Genomic DNA, 14,198 nt, shown 5'->3' on the forward strand with positions numbered 1-14,198 from the left:
GCACTACCTGAGCCACTTGTGTGGGTTGTAGACTCCGTCTCATGCTACCACTAGAGTGAAAGCACCGCCAGCATTCAAAAGTGACCAAAACATCAGCCAGGAAGCATAGGAACTGAGAAGTGGTCTGTGGTCACCACCTGCAGAACCACTCCTTTAGTGGGGGTGTCTTGCTAATTGCCTATAATTTCCACCTGTTGTCTATTCCATTTGCACAACAGCATGTGAAATTGATTGTTAATCAGTGTTGCTTCCAGTTTGTGCTGTTGACAGTTTGATTTCACAGGAGTTTGACTGACTTGGATTTACATTGTGTTGTTTAAGTGTTCCCTTTATTTTTTTGAGCAGTGTATAAACTGACAAATCTCAGTATGACTTAGTGTTATACTGTTTCAACGAGAAGGAGCCGTTTACAAGAATATATATTTTCTTTTATGTGACACAATTCACTGTTCAGGCCCTTTTGACAAGACAGAGAAATGGAGACATGAAGAAGGAAGATGAAGAGCTGATCACATTAACACCTACACATCGTAATGTCACAACACAACAGCAGCAGAGATGAGAACACTAATCTGCTGACTCACAGTGTAAACAGTACAGTATTCAATATTTCTTTACTACCAACCACAGTCTGCAAACCAGCCATGATACAGCTACCTGCCAGATTCACATTTATGGTAATATTTAGTGGTTAAAAACAAGCATCTGTCACATCAGAGACACTGAAATCAGCACTTTCTTTCTGCTTGAAAAATGTTCAACAATTAACACATTTTGTTTTTCAGTTTGGTTTATAACATATAGCAGAAGTGGACGTATTCAGAGTATATCCCAAAAACTCACTTTTACTTTTACTTACAGATTCTTTCTGTAAGTAAAAGTAAAGTACATTCAAAACTTTACTTGACTAAAACTACAGAGAGATATCAGCAACATTAAAGCATCAAAAGTAAAAGTACTCGTAAATCATTGCTTTAAAGATCAGTTATTAACCAGTTTTGGTTTGTGGCTGGAGGGAATTTCCACAACTTGGCACCAAAAGTTGTTTCCTATTCTTAGCTTAAAAATGATCTACTAAGCTTTATTAAATTATTTATTAAACATGAATAAATTAGCCTTTAGTTTCATCTTAAAAACTCTTTGCTGCCTTATTAAAAAGTTTTACCGATACATGTAGTAGAGTTAAAATGTATTTTTTTTCTCTGCAATGTAGTGAAGTTTTAAAGTAGCATGAAATTGGAAAAACTCAAATAAGGTACAAGTACCTAAAAATGTTACCGTATTTAAATAAATGTAAACTAATCACTTACGCTGAGTAGGTGCGGGTGCGTTTGGTTGGCAACGGGCTGGGCAAATCCCGAGGCAGCGGCGGTTCCTTGCCTTCCTCCCATACCCGACTCCCCTCCCTCAAGAAGGGGAAGGAGAGGGTGAGAGAGCTGTTGGGGGAGCGCAAGGGCGTCCCTGAGGGCGACGTGAGGCTGGGGTCTGCCATGTCAGATGTGACAAGGAAGAGGAGAAGGATGGGTGAAGATGGTGTGGATGCAGTGTTGGATGCTGCTGCTACTCCTTGAGCCGCAGGCTGCTGCTGGACTGCTGACACCGCTGTCTGTCCGCTGGTGTATTTGTGAGTCCGTCTTCTTGGACAGGCCAGCCTCAGTGTGGGACACAGGCTCAGCGGTTATCCAGGTCAGTGCTGTCACTTCAAGTCTATCAGGAGGACGGGCTGTGAGGAGAGAGGGCACAGGGAGAGAGCGGAGGAAGATCAGATAGTTGTCATGTGGCTTTAGACCTGATGGAGGAAAGGAAGGATGAGAGGGGTAATCCAGTCAAGAGTAAACCAAGTCAGAGACAACAGGGACATGTCAGGTGAAGAATACCTTTTCAGTGTTCTTTCAGTGTATCTAGGAATATATTGTTGTACCATAATGTCAAATTTATGTTATCAGATCAAATTCCTTACAAGAGTAAAAATAGATATTGAAGTGACACAGCTAACCCCCTCCAAAGTAGCCTACTTTAAATCAAGTCCCTTCTAATGTTAAATTGTTCTCCAGTGATTTAGAGTGCACGCCCCGAGGTTGGGGGACTTGCTAGGGAGAAAAGAACGGTCAAAAGTCGATGTAGCAGAGACCATGATATCCTGAATGTAAGTAGGCTACACACTGTAGCATGGGTCAAAAAAACTTCCAATAATGCAACACAGTAGCATGTTTTTATTAGACTTTCCTGGTAAACTCCACACCTCTAGTTTTCTCTTAAAAATGTGTTATTTCTCAGACTTGACAAAAAAGATTAGAGTAAAGCTTGTTATGACAAGTAAACTGATCTTGGGGTGTATGGTGCAGGCCCCTTTAAATCCAGCCCTAAATTTAATTTCATGCATAAACACTAATTTTCTTAGTCACCTGGATCCTTTGGAAGTCTCCCTTTGGCTCAGTTTGCATTCCACTGCAATCCCAAATAATTATTATACTGCACAGTTTATCTCTGAAGCTACCCAAAGCATAGTATTAAAAAACGTGGAGATTAATTTTTCATATCTATTTGACATGCATTTCAACTGTGCAGTGTATTAAAGGACATTATCACCGTATAGTGTATATTCAATACAAATCAGTTACAGAGTAGGCAATGCTCCTTCGTTCCCTCTGCATGATTCTCAGTTTTTATTTTTTTTATAGGCTAAAGCATTCATATCTGTTTTTCATCATTCACTAATACTACCACAGTCAGTCAGGTGACCTTGCCCTTCAATACCTTCTAATCTGGTTTCTCCCCACAGTAATATTTCAAGGTTAGGCTACAACTGACTGGTTTCCTGTCAGTCCTCAAGGGTGGATGCACCCCATGAATCGCCATTAACACGGTTTTATATAGGCAGCAGTACCGTTTTATATAGGCTACTCTATGTATACGTGCGTGTGTAGGACGTTTTTTACGCCCACTCGTCTGCCTGTTATGATGCAGGCAGAGCTGGAGCTCCGCACGCGGCGTGACGTCAGAACAGCTGCAGAACGTCGCCTCCAGTGGTGCGTTCGTGACGTCAGTGCTTCATTTCCAAAAGAACAATTACATTCCACTTGAGCGGGAGCAGGACACTACAGACATAAAGTTACAGGGTTTCCGCAGGATCCGTTACAGCAGAAAACACAGCGGTGCGGACAAACTATGACTTTACACATTATTATTATAATTACAATAAAGATAATAATAAACCTATGAGAAACAAGAGCGCTGTGAATGAACCCCAACATTCAGAGCAACTCATTTACAGACAGCAGAAGGAGAACATCTGGATGTGCAGAACTAAAGCTACAGAATTAAGAGGGTCATGGCTCTTGTGGCCCGGCTCGGGGACAAATCTCTTCCTTGTCCCATGATTATGAAAAGGGACGACTAATGTGTCTGTGAATTGTGTGTGTGGTTTGTCCCGAGTAGAATTCATAGCCTACACTTTCCTCCCAGAACCATAAAATCCCATAGCCTGTTTTAACTCTTTGCTTTTCTCTTGTTTTTATTTAAGCCAATAGCGTAATGTAAAGAAATGAATCCCCGATTCACAGCTTCTGTAATGTCTGTAGTTTCACACAAAAATGTGTGAGAGGCAGAATAGGCAACCGATGCTGTTATAGCCAATAGCCTATAACTTGGACAAAAGCAGAGTGAGAGAACCGCTCATGAAGACCAGCTGGCGGTCAAATATTGTGTAATTGCTATATCGATCAGTCCTCCTTAGGCTACAACCAGAGCTAGGCTACATAAAATAGCCTATGTGTCTCTTATTTAGCGGTTATGTCAAACATGCAAACAATACATTGCCCAAACATAGTCTGACAACATGCATATATGCAGGAACTTCAACATGCATATATTCGCAGAAATGTTACTTACTGTATTGGGTGCGCTAGGAGGCTGAGGACGATCGGCGTGTGCGAGTGTGTGTCTTTTAAGTCGGTGTGTATTATATAATGAGTAATTAAATATATAAGTCGACCAAATCCGCGCAGACCGACGGAAAACCCTGATGTGACGGTGTTATGGCTGCTGAGTCTGCGCAGCTGGCGGAGATTCCGATGGCGTGATGAGACTCTGTGTGTGTGTGTGTGTACGCGTGCGCGTGCGCGTGTAGAAAAGGACTTTCTTCATTTCTTGTCATGTAGGCCTATGTAAGGTGTTCTTTGTCTATACCATGATTTTATGTTGCTTATCATGCTGAGCTCTTTATGCAGCCCTTATTGTGCGCCTCTATTGTAAATAACGTTTTATGAGGAAGATTCCAGTAATGAAATGGATTTTGCATTTTACAAGTTTATCATTTTACACACACACACACACACATCAGTAAAAACTGCTACTTAAAAGAACTGTTTTAATGCCCAAGGTGAGCTGAGAGAGCACTCAGTGGCAGTATTTATTTTTACATGGTAAATTATTTCATCCTATGCTTTTTGTCAGGAATATTTCTGTAGTAGGGGTCACATGCATGCCATCTATTTTTGTTGATAAAAAAACAAAAAAACAGTCTGACCTAGTTTCATAACACACAGCAGAGACAAACATCAACTGGCCGTGGAATTGTCACATGAAACACAGCCCACTGCATTTCAGATTGTACAACAAACACATATGTGTGTGAGCTGATAACTCAAACTGACCAACAGAGTGCAGAGAGCAGCGCTGTGTCCTTCACTGCCCTTCAAACTGTTGGATTTAAAGGCTGGTCACTAATCCTTTTTGATATGCTTCCTCTAATCACACAGAATGAGAAATTCACATATCATGCCCACTCACGCGGATGATACGCCATTTAACTAAGAGACAAATTTAAATAAACAGAGGATGTGTGCACAAAAACCTCAGGTAGGGATACAATTTCAAATAAAAGTAAATCTTTTGACAAATTTCACTCCCACAGAAAAAAACATTTTTATTGTTGCAAAGTTACCTGTTTGGATCTGGATGATACAAATGTTTTAGAAATCTGACCCACAGGTAAATTAATATCAATGGGGAAAAAAACACTCAACCTTATTTCTCTCACCTTAAACTCAAGAATGTCCGTAGGAATCGGGAAACAAATGTATCCATCACTGATAAATGACGTTCAGTTTTCAACCCAGATTTTAACAGCAACTCTTTTGAGCCATTAAAGAGTGACCTATCATACCAAAGTAGTGATGACATTGTGATTCAAATCATTAATGACTCCATTATTGTTTGTAAAATATACCAAATGAATGTAAATGTCCATCAGTCATTGTGTTATTAAATATGTGGTAAATTATACATGTAAACATGAAGCTGGGATGTTAAGAGCAGTATTTACAACACAATCAGTCCCAAAGTGACAGAGGTTTCATCAGTCACTTCACACCAGCAGTATCCTGCTTCAGAAAGCAGCTCGACTTTGTGTCTTGACTTCTGTACCCAATCAACAGGGCTCTGTGTCTCTCCAGCTAACCATCTCTCTGATCAGTCATGATGGCCGATATGTTTGTTACCACCAAATGTCCTCCTCTTCCTCAGCAGTGCTAACTGTTCCACCATGACAGCAGCCCCAGCCCCGGCTCACAGATGGTCCCCTGAAACAACAGCATAGCCGGTCAGGACGGAGGTAAAGCTACTTTTGTTTCATTCATGGCCACAGTTAATACAATCGCACACCCATGGTACACCCACACAGTTGTTTTCAGTCAGTCAGATGAATTAGTCCTACACTCAGAACTGTTCAAGCATGTAGGCTAAATCTGCATCTTTTAGGGTGAGATTACTTAAACCTTTATGAATCTTTTAAACATCAGTATAAGAGCCTGTTCACGACAGCATTTATAACAGTGAAATTTACAAACAAAATCAAATCAATAAAGATCTTGTCCGTACAGCTCAGTTGTGGTGAACTCAGTAGTTGCCTCTGTGACTTGGAATCAGTGCAGAGGGAATGGAGAACAGGAAGGTCCAACATGAACAGAGCTGTCATATTTGCTGTGCAACAACATCCAATTTTTATAACCCTCGGCTGCCAGAGTATAAACTACTGACAGTTAAAAAAAAAAAAACAGGTGATCCACACACACGTTTGTTCCTCTATCCCATTGGGGACATCTCATCGATATAATGCATTCCATAGACCTTTACCTTAACCATCCCAACTACATTAACCTTAACCTAACCCCCAACCTAAACCTAACTCTAAAAGTATTAACCCTTGAACAGCCCTTCAAACTTGTGGGGTTCAGCATTTTGGTCCCCACAAATATATTAAAACAGGCACATTCTCTCTCTCACACACACACACACACACACAAAACTACTTAAAAGGTTAAGAAAAATTATGCAGTACTTTTAAAAATGTTTTAGAGAACTATGACCAAGATTTAGTGGGAAAAGTAAACAAATATTTAGCAGAAACAGATTCGCTTTAACTGACTGATGTTAAAAGGTTCCCTGTGTGCAGGTCCATGTTGTTTGTCTCATGCACGCACTCAAGGGCACACTGGGTCACACAAGAATGTGCACACGGGTGAAGCAATACATTGTCCTGCCAATGGTTTTACGCAATTCCACTTATCCACAGGTTCCGTTGGCACACCAAGATAAGCAGCACTGCATCAACAGAAGAAGAAGACTGCTAGCATGTAAACAATACTGGATTTAAAAAACTTTAAAAAGCAGCTTTGCAAATGTTTTATGGAGGAAGGAAATTAATTCAACATGTTTGTCCGCATCAAAAGACGATGTCAGATGTTCTCATTCAGGAGCTGCCTCCTTCAAACAAGCCACAGCATTCAGAGGTGTGGTCTTAAAGGCAGAAACTTAATGACCTGACTAAATGGCAAGTCTAAGTGAATGTTCCTCCCAGAAACTGTGTGTGAAGCCAGAGACTGCTTTATTGGATGGGGCACTTAATAAGTGGGGGGTATGGGGGTCCTCCCCCAGAAGATTTTGAGCATTAAACACTTAATTTCCTGCATTCTGGTGAAAGATTCTGCTCCAATGTCTGCTTTTCTGCACCAATTTTTGGTAGAAATGTCTTATTACAACAATTCAAAATATATAAATATAACAGAATATAATGTAGTGAGGCATTCTTTATTGCTTTTAAATATTTTTCTCCTGTAGATCAACTTATTTAATATCATCCCTGCTGAGTCAACACACATGATTAAGTTCTGTGTCATTTTTTTTTTTTAATTTCTTTTTTTAAACCTGTCCTGCCCAGCAGCCTGGTAAAGAATATGATGAGCTGGATATACCATATTGTGCCAGACAGATTTTACTTTAACAAGAGAGTATTAATATACTCCTTTGTCGGTTTTATTATTTATTTATTTAATTATGTATTGATTTGTCACCGGCGGACAGGGGGGCAGACAGGGCACAAACAGACAGAAAGGACAACACCTGCAAGAGAAGAGGGATGGAAGGTGGGGACAACAGGGAAAAGCAATGTGTCTGTATGTGTGTGTGTGTGTGTGTGTGCGCATAAGCCTGTTAAAGAATGTAGTTGTTAGTGAGACGCCACAACTGTGCCACACCGACCCCAGCAACAGGCAGGCAAGAACCCCATTAGCCAATAGGGGGGGGGGAGAAAGAAAAATAATAATAAATAAAAAAGGGACTCCCAGATGCAGCGCGATGCAAACGCGGAAGACCCCGACCCAACCAACAGACGCCCAAATAAATAAATAAATAAATAAGATCATCCAAATGCCAGTTGACAACGCAATGCCGACGGAACGCAAGAGGCGTAACCCGCGGAAGAGCAGCGCCCGGACCAACCGCGGTGCGCAAACAACAAAGACCAGTGCTCCCCCCCACACCCAGCACCCCACCGCCGCACAGCGAACAACCAAAACGCCCAAATGCCACGCAATCATTAACATCAATCCAATGCACAAGTGAAGAGCCCAACGCGCGCACTGCGACACCCAATGCCCGGCAGCCCCCCGCGTTCGATGTCGGGCAAACGAGAGAGAGCGAGCGGCAGAACACGACAGCGAAAGCCAGCGGAGAGAAACACCAGCAGCAAGTCCCAGCCCGGCAGCAAACGCGCCGCGTAGGTCACCGTGCACCCGCCAATAAATGTCCGCCGCCCCCCCAAACGCCGGAAAAAGTAAAGGGTAATTTATACTTCTGCGTCAAATCGACGGCGTAGGCTACGGGGCTACGCAGAGGCTACGCCATCGCCTGACGTGCACCTCCTCAGTAAAATGTAACTACACGTCGAGTCGACGCGGACCGTAAGCACTGTGATTGGTCGGCTGGGTAGCCTCGCAATGCCTCCGAGCCGACCGGAAGTATTCAGCGCTTTGAAGTAACTTTTACTAGCTGCCAAAACGGCGGCTGTAACACAGTGAATCAATATATTTGACTGTCGCAACCCGAGCAAAATGACTCCTTTCGCTATCAGAATGTGATCCATTCGCTCGGTAACATTTGAAAAGACTACACCAGCCGCCCAGTAGCCATCCAGAGACCCTGCACAAGGAAGGGAAACCCCCCCGAAAAAAATAAAACCCAAATAAACTCCACAATCGCCCCATAATCCCACCGCAGCCCTCCAAACCACAACCGGATCAACCCGCGCAGCGCCCAGAGACCCCCACCCCCAGTAGCCAGGGCACTCCGCGACACCCCAAAGCGCAAAGGACCCCAGACCGCATGTCCCGGGGGAAGCTGCGCCCTACCCCGAGGAGGAACAGCAGAAAGCCGTGCCGGGAAGCTCCCTGCCGCCAGGGAGCGATAACGCGGGAGAACCAGGCCAACAGTCCCCCAGCCCAGCCAGACGAATCCCTCCCCTGAGTGCTGACAGAGCCAGCAGCCCCCGAGCCCTGTAAACCCGAGGCCGGTCTCGTCCCCGGACGGGGGCCCAGCCCCCCCAGTCAACCACCCCCAAGGAGGAGCACCAAAACCCACCCCGACAACACCGGCCATGTGCCCCAGAGACTCCCGAATGCCCCCACTGTGAGAGAGCTGGCAGGGGGAAGCAGCAGGTGCCCCACCCCTGCCAAAGAGGGCCCAGGCGAGCAGAGGAGACAACGGGCCCCCAGGCCCAGAAATGAGCAAAAGCCAGAAGCCCGAGTCCTCAGACCCCCCGGTCCAGACCGGGCCCCCACGCCAGGGGAGCCACGCCCCCCCCAATCCACCGATCCACTGATCTGCTCATGTTCAAAACCTTCTGCACATTCAGAAGCTCTCTCACGTATCAGTGTTCTCTGACATGTAAAGAAAAAAAAGTCCTAATATTAGGAGACTAACGTCATTAAATAGAATTCATAATATTTTACTACATGCCCTATACTGCATTACATTACTGATTCGCTGGAAGTATCCCGACCATCCAACAGACACAGAACTGGATGAGACGAGAAGGTGCTCATGCTGGGGGAAAACGCAACTAACCAACAACATCTGTGATCAGGCAGAAATCTCACGAATAATTCCACACACGTTAACTTCAGCACCTCTGATAAAGTGCCGCTTACAATCCCCAACAGAGCAAGTCAGGGCTTCAGTTTTTAACGTCACATTTTTATAGCCTACTGAAACTACTGTATATGTCTGCTTTGCCACAAACTGTCCACGTCACTCACTGGTGTCGCAGCAAAGTTCCTTTCAGGGTAAGTCCGATACCGGAATATCCCTCTTGTAAATGTGTAACCACTGCGATAAGATGTTACAGTGTATTCCTCAGAGAAATAAACACTTTTCCACGGTAATACCAAGAAAGAGAGAGTCAATTTTCCAGAGTTTACACAGTTGACGCCATGTGGGCAAAACTTTACAGATGATACTGTGACTTCCCGTTACCGTTAAGGCAGCACAGAGCTGCACCACAAGTAGCTGACGGAGAAAAAAAAAAATACACCATCTCGTCCAGTCGCAGTGGACTAAACTGGCAGGTTTTAATGTTGCAGACCACAGTTTTTTGCAAGTAGTTTAAAGTTTAAACTCGTATTGTTGTAAATCTTTGGTGTAAACTCGCCTTAGAATTTCCAACTAGCAAATGCCCCCCAAAAGCAGCTCAGCGCCCGCCTTTCCAAAATGTTGCTTCCCGCGCCCCCCCCCATTGTCCTCGGAACGCTCCCTGGGGGGCGGTACCGCCCCCGTTGAGAAACACTAGTCTAGACAGACGGAGACCAAAACTGTGGGTTTAGGTGGTTCGTGTCAGTTTGAGGTTTTACATTTCACCATGAAGGAGCCCTCAGAAGGATCACAATGTGATATCCACTTCTCTAACTACCAGTGTTAAACCAGAGATTTTCCTATTGTAACCACACTTCCAGTGAAATTTCTCTACAAGACATAATAAACAACTGACAAACAGTGCAGCAGGTCAACTGTACCAGTGGAGTCCCAAGCAATCGAAAAAAGAAGCCCACATTTCTGAGCTAGATTTGGAGGTGCTCTGGTATGGGACAGCCTTGTTCTCCCATTATGACTCATTCTGTTTAGAAATAATGGAGGGAGGCAGCCCCTGAAGTAGGACACAGCTGTGGAGTTTGGTGACTACAGCTCCCACCCAACTTCAACCTACAGAGTCTGAATCAGCCAAAATAACAATGCATGTTCATGCTTTCATCAGAAACTTATGTTAACAGTTTTGATCGGAGCAGATCTCCTTGTGATGTAAATGTGCGTAAGTCAAGAAGTGTGTCCTTACAATCAGAGTGTACGGTGCCTCTTTCTTCTCCAGGCTTTCCGCTGCTGGCGGCGCAGTTGATTGTCCCGGTTGCCCCGGTGTGTCTGTCGCTGCAGTGGCTGGGCCCGTCGGCGACGTGTCCACAAAAACTTCATCTGTCACCCGAAAACGGATCTCCTCTCCTTGGTCCATGTAGAGGTCATGCGCCCCCTCGTCCGTCTCATATTCCCAAAGCCAAACTTGCTCTGCTTCATCACTGAGGCTGTAGCTAAGGATGGCTCAACAGCTCAGGAGGTGCAGCAGTTTAAACTACAGACACAATCACTTCTACATCAGAATTTAAATAATGTGTGACAGAAACAATGTGTGTGTGAACATGTGGCAAAACAGTAAAATAAATAACAGTACTTTACTTCATTTATATGAATATTTTCAGTTCAGGATACAATTTTGTAGGCTGTTGAAGAGACTCTGGTGGAATGAGAATATCATCGAAGAAGCCCATCGTCACTGTGAAACAAAGGTTACAGTGAGCAGACAGTGTTTAACACAGTACTTCTATATACACACACACACACACACACACACACACACACCTTTTAGTCATTAATGTACTGGTAATAAGTTAAAAAAACATGAATACACAAGACAAGACTAACATATCAGAATGTGCTGCATGCACCAGCAATGGCTAATCTAGCAATTATGAGTGCTTGAACAACTTCTTCTATTGACATCCTTACTGTACCGACAGGGATCTTTTGCTTTTCACTTTCTTCTGACAAATGTACTTATTGTAAGTCACTTTTGACAAAAGCGTCTGCTAACACCCGAAATGTAAAATGTAAATGCAACAGGCCAACATTTTACGAAATGGTTGCAAATTTATGATAAACATGTGTTTGAAATGTTTTACAAATTACCTTCTTAAGTGACGGACTATTGTCCTCCAAATGTGACTGATCTATATATTAGCAGCAAACCAGTGGAGAAAGCAAGTGGAGCACAGCTACATGTGACTTTGGAACCAGAGAAGTGTAACATAAAAAGCTCTCAGATCCTAATTAGACTCGTCTTAGAGATTCATTAAAACTCTGGAAAGATCAAGATTAAAGTTGTGTATGAATAAATAAATAAATAAGGCAGATTTGTTTAGCTATTTTCAATTGTTGTTGCTTTTCTGTCAGATGAACTGAAATTAAGATAATCATTAGTTGCAGAAGTAATTGCTTGTGTTTTTTTCCTTTTAATGTATTGAGAATAAATTTGCTAATACATTTCTGGAGATTGAATCCAATATGGTGAAATGGAAAGGCAGAAGTTACCATGAACTCCCTCTTGACTGCAGTACTTGATCTTGCCGACCAGGATCTCATCGAGAAAAGGGTGAAAAACGACGTACCTGAAGTGAACTGACAGACCAAAGGAAATCAGGAACAAATCAGTGGGTGACAGAGTACTACCAGTGGCAATAAGGGGGTTTCAATGGTTACACCAATCTCACACAACCTCTGTGTATTTTATTACTGGATAAAAACACAGCTGCAACATTTTCTGGTTCAGGACATCAGTATGTCCTTCGGAAGTTTACTCTTAGCAGTGCAGGGCAAAAAAGCGTCCCTCTCCATCCCGCTCTGATATGGATGCAACAATGTTTCTGTCAGGATGTCAGGGTAAAAGTTTCATTTCTGACGCACTCTAGTTAGACGTATTTCTTCTTCAATTCATCAACAAGACTAACGTAAAAACACATAAAAAAGAAACAGTGAGTGAGGAGAATTATTGCACTAATAATGGCTAAATCCCAATCATAAACAAAAAACTACAAAACTAAGTGGAAGGGCTCAGTTATAATCGGGTTGCACTATTTGGCAATGCGTCTCAAATATAAAGAGGCTTGACGCAAGTGTATGAGGAAATGAGAGAGTCCCGTCAACAGCTCTGTCGGCATCATCATACCTTTTGTGTGTGAGGCTCCGTCCCCTGGGAATATATAGGAGTCCTCCAGTTTAGTGATGTCGTACAAGCAGATGCACAGGCCAACATTGTAGACCACCTGAGGTGAAGGGAGCAGGTCGCAGTTTAGCAGATGCAGACATGCTGAATTGACACTTGATCAACACAACAGACATTCAATAAGCAAAATTCGTAATGCAAAGAGCCAAAGTGACTTGTTATCCTCTTACCTTAAAACAAAAAATCAGCCGAAATCACCTCACCACCAGTGAAATGTTTTTATGTCCTTTTGTTTACTATCAAAATGTTGTCTTACCAGGTCCATATTCTTTATATAGTATATCTACCTAACATTGTCAGTCTGTTTAACAGTTTAATTTGACTGTATTTATGTCTGTTTACTCTGCACACACATCAAGTTTTTCCTATCACTAATGGGGTGTCTACAGACAGTGGGTGTCATATGATCTAGAAATGTTCAATCCTTTGAGGCAAATTTGTAATTTTACATAATCGATAATTATTGAAAGTCCTCAGTGATAGGGTGACACAATAGTTTTCTTTATAAATGTCTCCTTCTGAACCTGCCTCAGTATTTCACAACTCTTCTCAAATTTAAACCTACTGCTCACCAAATCAGATCTGGCCATGGGACCAGTAAAGACTGAACTTTGGAAGACTGCCTTATAGTGCTTTGCATCATATAGTGAAGTAAAATAATTAAACCTGAAAGTCTCATCCTATTGGCTGACTTTACACTTTTAATTTTGGACCTGTTCAGAGAGTTGTGTAACTGTTTTTCATGCTGTGACTTTCTGATTTCTCCTGCTGCACTCAGGTCTCTCATGCAGAAGAGATTAACTTACTTGACTGAATAAAGTTAAAACGCACACACCTTGTTGGCCAGTTTCTTGTTGAGCTCCTCAGCTATGGCGTCGTTGAGTTGTCTCTGGAAGTTCCACGGAGGGATCCTGACCGTGTCGACCATTTCCACCAACACGAACATGATGCAGACTGCAGACTGTGAACAGGTACTCACTTCCACACACACCAACACACACACACACACACACACACGCAGAGCTGCTGTGGTGAAACAAGCGAGCTGAGCTGAGGCTTGTCACCTATTTTCAGGACAGCATTTCCTGTTTAGCCACAGCGGAAATGAAAAAGAAAATCAAAAATGCTCCACCATCTAGCTAAAGACAGCACTGAAACCCAGAATAATCTACAGCAAACCCAGAAGCATCCATTATGTCTCCACGTGATTATTTACGACAGTGAGATTTTACGACACGTAGCAAAACTTAAAGGTACAGTGAGTGCAGGTTTTTAAACCTCGTTGAATCGCCATGCCATACTATTTGATTTGCGTAATTTTTACAGATCTAAAAACAAAACAAAAATTACATGTTTTATGACATTATCTGCTAGATAACCATAACAACAGAACAGTGACAAATTAGGAAGTAGAATTATTCATTTGTCAATATACAGACTATAAACACACAAAATTTGTTGAAATCAACAATCCTACTTGTTTGTTTTTACTTTTTGTCTACATTACATTCAATCATTATTACTGTTTAAATTATTGTCA

General features: G+C 42.7%; 2 protein-coding genes across 2 annotated transcripts in view; both read right to left on the minus strand.

Moving 5' to 3' along the window:
• LOC123985727 (cold shock domain-containing protein C2-like) overlaps nucleotides 1-4,049 on the minus strand; it is an 8,219-nt gene extending 4,170 nt beyond the window's left edge. The window contains exons 1-2 of the mRNA XM_046073544.1: nucleotides 3,892-4,049; nucleotides 1,311-1,723 (exon numbers count right to left, since the gene is read on the minus strand). Of these exons, the coding sequence (XP_045929500.1) occupies nucleotides 1,311-1,492 (182 nt within the window). The 5' untranslated portion in view covers nucleotides 1,493-1,723; nucleotides 3,892-4,049. The remainder of the gene's footprint in view (nucleotides 1-1,310; nucleotides 1,724-3,891) is intronic.
• An 852-nt stretch (nucleotides 4,050-4,901) lies between these two features.
• polr3h (polymerase (RNA) III (DNA directed) polypeptide H) lies at nucleotides 4,902-13,871 on the minus strand. Its single transcript, XM_046073530.1, has 6 exons — nucleotides 13,494-13,871; nucleotides 12,602-12,698; nucleotides 11,968-12,054; nucleotides 11,089-11,152; nucleotides 10,664-10,898; nucleotides 4,902-5,582 (listed from the first exon to the last, which is right to left on the minus strand). The coding sequence occupies exons 1-6, from the start codon at nucleotides 13,602-13,604 to the stop codon at nucleotides 5,532-5,534; spliced, it is 645 nt and encodes a 214-aa protein (XP_045929486.1). The 5' UTR covers nucleotides 13,605-13,871; the 3' UTR covers nucleotides 4,902-5,531.
• Nucleotides 13,872-14,198: the final 327 nt, after the last annotated feature.

This window comes from Micropterus dolomieu, linkage group LG02 (assembly GCF_021292245.1).
Source record: "Micropterus dolomieu isolate WLL.071019.BEF.003 ecotype Adirondacks linkage group LG02, ASM2129224v1, whole genome shotgun sequence".
NCBI classification, from domain to species: Eukaryota; Metazoa; Chordata; class Actinopteri; order Centrarchiformes; family Centrarchidae; genus Micropterus; species Micropterus dolomieu.